At 45.1% G+C, this 3,880-nt stretch overlaps 1 protein-coding gene across 11 annotated transcripts in view; it reads right to left on the reverse strand.

Annotated features, from left to right (window-relative positions):
• Window positions 1-3,880, reverse strand: part of XDH (xanthine dehydrogenase) — an 86,202-nt gene that overhangs the window by 19,285 nt on the left and 63,037 nt on the right. For 9 of the 11 annotated variants that reach the window (XR_003096346.1, XM_025216101.1, XM_025216088.1 and 6 more), the window contains 3 exons: window positions 2,083-2,169; window positions 1,119-1,310; window positions 259-404 (listed from right to left, as the gene is read on the reverse strand). Coding sequence is in view for 9 of the 11 variants with exons in the window: in XM_025216101.1 (XP_025071886.1) it covers window positions 259-404; window positions 1,119-1,310; window positions 2,083-2,169 (425 nt within the window). In the remaining 2 variants the exon portion in view is untranslated. The remainder of the gene's footprint in view (window positions 1-258; window positions 405-1,118; window positions 1,311-2,082; window positions 2,170-3,880) is intronic. The other 2 variants (XR_003096347.1, XM_025216106.1) reach the window with 1 other exon arrangement.

Genomic DNA, 3,880 nt, shown 5'->3' on the forward strand with positions numbered 1-3,880 from the left:
GCTCACTTCACCTACAGAAAAGTAAACCTTTAGAGGCTAAATTTATTCATGGTGTTAAATCAGTGGGATGAATTTGGTCCGTTATTGTACAGAGTATCCTTCCCACACTAGGACCAAAGAGACTTCAAGAAGTAAAATAAAATCAGTATCTTTATCATATGATTTTGACTCTAAGTTACTCAAATTATATGGATAGAACTTCAAAAGACAATGGAAAATAGGTACAGCTAATATTGCTGCATAGTAGAAAATTCCTACCTGTTAAATTCATCTATGAGTTTCCTTCTGGCATGATAGTTTGAGCTCTCCAGACACTCTTCCCAACACCTCTGCACAGTAAATCCCTCAAGCTTTTGGTTAAAGTGGGTCAGGTCTCCTTCATTGTACAAATTCAGTTTTCTCACCTTCCCAAAGAAAGATATATCCAGGACTGATTAAACATAACGTATACAGTGCTTCAATCTGAGTCCCTCAATTGAACAGCACTGGGTGCATCTACATGTTCATTAATGAGTTTTTCTGTTAAGCATTAAATTTAGTACCTCTAATGTGGGGTACTAACTAAATGCACATTAGGCTGCCCTACTGCACCGTAGTGAAAGTGAATGCTTTTTTAATGACATGTAATGCGCAGTATCCTATCTTTACTGCACATTAGCATATTAGCACAGTTTCTGATGTGACATTTTAATGGGCAGTAAAATAAGTTATTGCAGATTAAAGTGTGCAAGTAGACATGCCCACTGAGACCAAATTTACCTTCAATTCTCATACTGTGCTCATAAAAAAAACATGGTGACGTGATCATGGGCTAGGTTTTTTCAAGAAAAAGGTTATGGGATTTAGACACATAATCCCGTGGAATTTGGGCCTCTAGCTCCTTATGTTCCATTGAAAAAGTTGGCATTAAAGCTAACACTAGACAATGAGACAAAGTTGAAATTAGAAGATGAATTAAGTGAAGCAGATTATAATTCAAGACTTCCCTGAGTGATTTAGCACTGACAAACAGAAAGGAGAATTCCTGTGCTTACCACCTACTTACTGTAGTATGTCAAATTCCTGAGGCTTTGCTAGTATGCTGCACTGCACTGAAATATAATTCAAATGATTTGTACCTGCTCTGCTGGCAGGCCACACTTCATAGCAATGTCATGCATCCAGCACTCAGCAATCATCATTCCCTGTGGACCACCAAAGCCACGGAACGCTGTGTTGGAGGAGAGGTTAGTTTTACAGACGATGCCCAGGCTGCTGACATTAGGGATGTTGTAAGCATTATCCAAGTGAAACAAAGCCCTTTCCATAACCTGGTGAAAGGCAGATACAAAAAAGGAGAGGGGGAATTATTTTTTTAACATATTTCCCATGCCAGATTTTGCCCTTCTTACTGGAGCAAGACTGAGATGCAGCAAGGGCTCGTGTATGAAACGGGCTGCTTTACCTTATTGCCAAGAGCATACAATTACCCCACCAGGGGAGTGAAGAGGCAGGGGCATGGCTACACTCTCCTTTTTCACTGGCAGACAAGGTTGGCTGATATCAGACAAAGGCACTTGCTGCATCTTTTCAAAGGCTGTTGCAACATGCATACTCCCTCTGTGAACCCTGAGGCTCCAGGAAGGACTGTGACTTCTGAAGCACAGTCCTCTTAAAGTTCCTCCTGGCCTCATTCTGTCCCATGCCATTCCCTACTTCAGGCTGTGGCTACAGGCCACAACCCAATGGGTGGTGTTCAGCTGTTTTCTAAAGTCAGTGTTCTTGAAATCACCTGCTTGGTCTAGATTTTGACAGTATTATGGAAGATTGTATATCAGATTGAAAGACAATGCTGTGGCAGAGTTCATGCTGGAGATAGCTCAGAGAGCAATCTTTGGTAATAAAGATTGAGCCAAATTCTGATGCCAGTTACAATAAGGAACATAATGCAAGAGTGGCACTGGAGGCAGCTGAAAGATAAGCTCAGTTGTCTGAAATGAAATGCAACAAGCTTTACATGCTGGCTTACAGAAATGTTGAGTCAGTGTTTTATTAACACTGACTATTTCTTTTGTTATCAAACAGGAGGTTTTTCTTACTTACACCATAAGATAGGTCTACAGAGTTGCCACCATTGGAATAATAGGACACCTCCAGACTATTGACTTTCCCATTGTTCATAAAGCCAACCTGCCAAAAAACAAACCTCTTCAGATTATATTTACCAGCTACATAAAAACATGCAGACATTAAGAACCTGACAAGCTTTCAGGGGTGTAGGTTGTAGCCATGTTGGTCTAAGGGCATAGGGAGACAGGGTTCTTTGGGTGAATCTGATATTTTTATTAGACCAACTTAAATAGTTGAAAAAAAAATTGTTTTTCCAAGATTTCAAATTTCAGTATTCAGCTGCAAAAGGCAACTTTGTTCCTTCCTTCAGAAAAAATTAATGTTTTTTATGATGATGAATGGTGGCATCTTAGCAGCACACCATTTATGCAGCAGAACAACTATTGTACAAGCAAAACTTCTAGAAGCTTCCCCACCACTGTGGGTCACACCCTCACCCAACAAGGCACTTCTCTAAAATGTAGTTCATCCATGGTGACCAAGCCCTCTTTATTTCAAAGAACAGCCAAATGACAATTTAAGAGAAAAGTTAAAGGAACATGGAATAGTGCACAATTCCAGCCAATTCATGGACATCTAAGACCACCACAATGGTCACCGTGCCACTTATTATGGCAGGGACAAGCAATTATTTCAGTTGGAGGGCCACTTAACGAGTTTTGGTGAGCTGTCAAGGGCCACATGGGAAGCCCCACCCCTTGACAGGTGCCCTGCCCCTGGTCACCATCTTGGAACCAGAAGTCTTGGGACCCCTGACTTTGCCACCAGAAGTCCTTCCCCTTGCCCCCATAAGTACTCCTTTTAGGAAGGGGGTTTGCCATCTCAGAACCAGAAAAAAACAAATTATATACTAAAAATCAAGCACTGACAAAAACATATTTTAATTTTATTTTAAAAAAAAATGTCCTGTTTTATGTTTGTTTGTGAGGTGTATATAGAGGTGATTGCATAATAGCTCAAAATGAATTCTTACTCTTGTATATTGTGGGGGGGGCATAGGTGGTGGGTATGGGGTTTGTGGGGAGCTCTGGGTGTGTGTGTGTGGATGTGTGTGCATGTGGGATGTGGGTGGCTGGGTATGGGGGGTGTCTGTAGGGATGTGTGGGTGGGTATGGGGTTTGTGGGGGGCTGTGGGGTGTGTGGAAGTGGAGGTTGCCTGGGGGAGTGTGTGGGGGGCATGCATAGTGGGGTGGATGCGTGTGTGTGGTGGGGTGTGTGCATGTAGCAGTCAGCGGGGCTCCCCACAGAAGCACACAGGTTTGTGTGTGTGAGAAGGGGTGTGGGGGAGGGGGTGGATGGGTGCAATATTTGTGAGGCATGCAGGGGAGGGTTTGTGGATATGGTGGGGTGTGCATGGGAGCCTCCCTGTGCACTCCCCTGAAGCAGTCAGCACCCTGCCCCGCAACAGCCCGGAGCCCTGCATCCTGTGGCACCTTCCCACCACTGTCAACAGTGTACAGCCCCAGCTCCACCCCACCCCATGGGGACTCACCTCTGCGGGAGTGGATCATCTAGAACCCAGGCACAGCCCTGATCCAGCCCACCCCGTATCTGCTTCGCACCACCCACCCACGGCACATCCTGCCACCCCCTTGGCACACAGCAGGGCTGGGGTGGCTCTGCGGCTGGACTGCCTTTCTAGGCAGCCCAGGTGGCAGTGGCTCCTTCTAGTGGCTGCCACTGCTGGCCCCATCCTTGCAGTACCCCGGGGGAGCTGTGCCACACAGCCAGGACCCGCCCTGTCCTGCACCTGCTCCAGACTCACCAGCCC

Source organism: Alligator sinensis, unplaced genomic scaffold (genome assembly GCF_000455745.1).
Source record: "Alligator sinensis unplaced genomic scaffold, ASM45574v1 scaffold138_1, whole genome shotgun sequence".
Taxonomy (NCBI): Eukaryota; Metazoa; Chordata; order Crocodylia; family Alligatoridae; genus Alligator; species Alligator sinensis.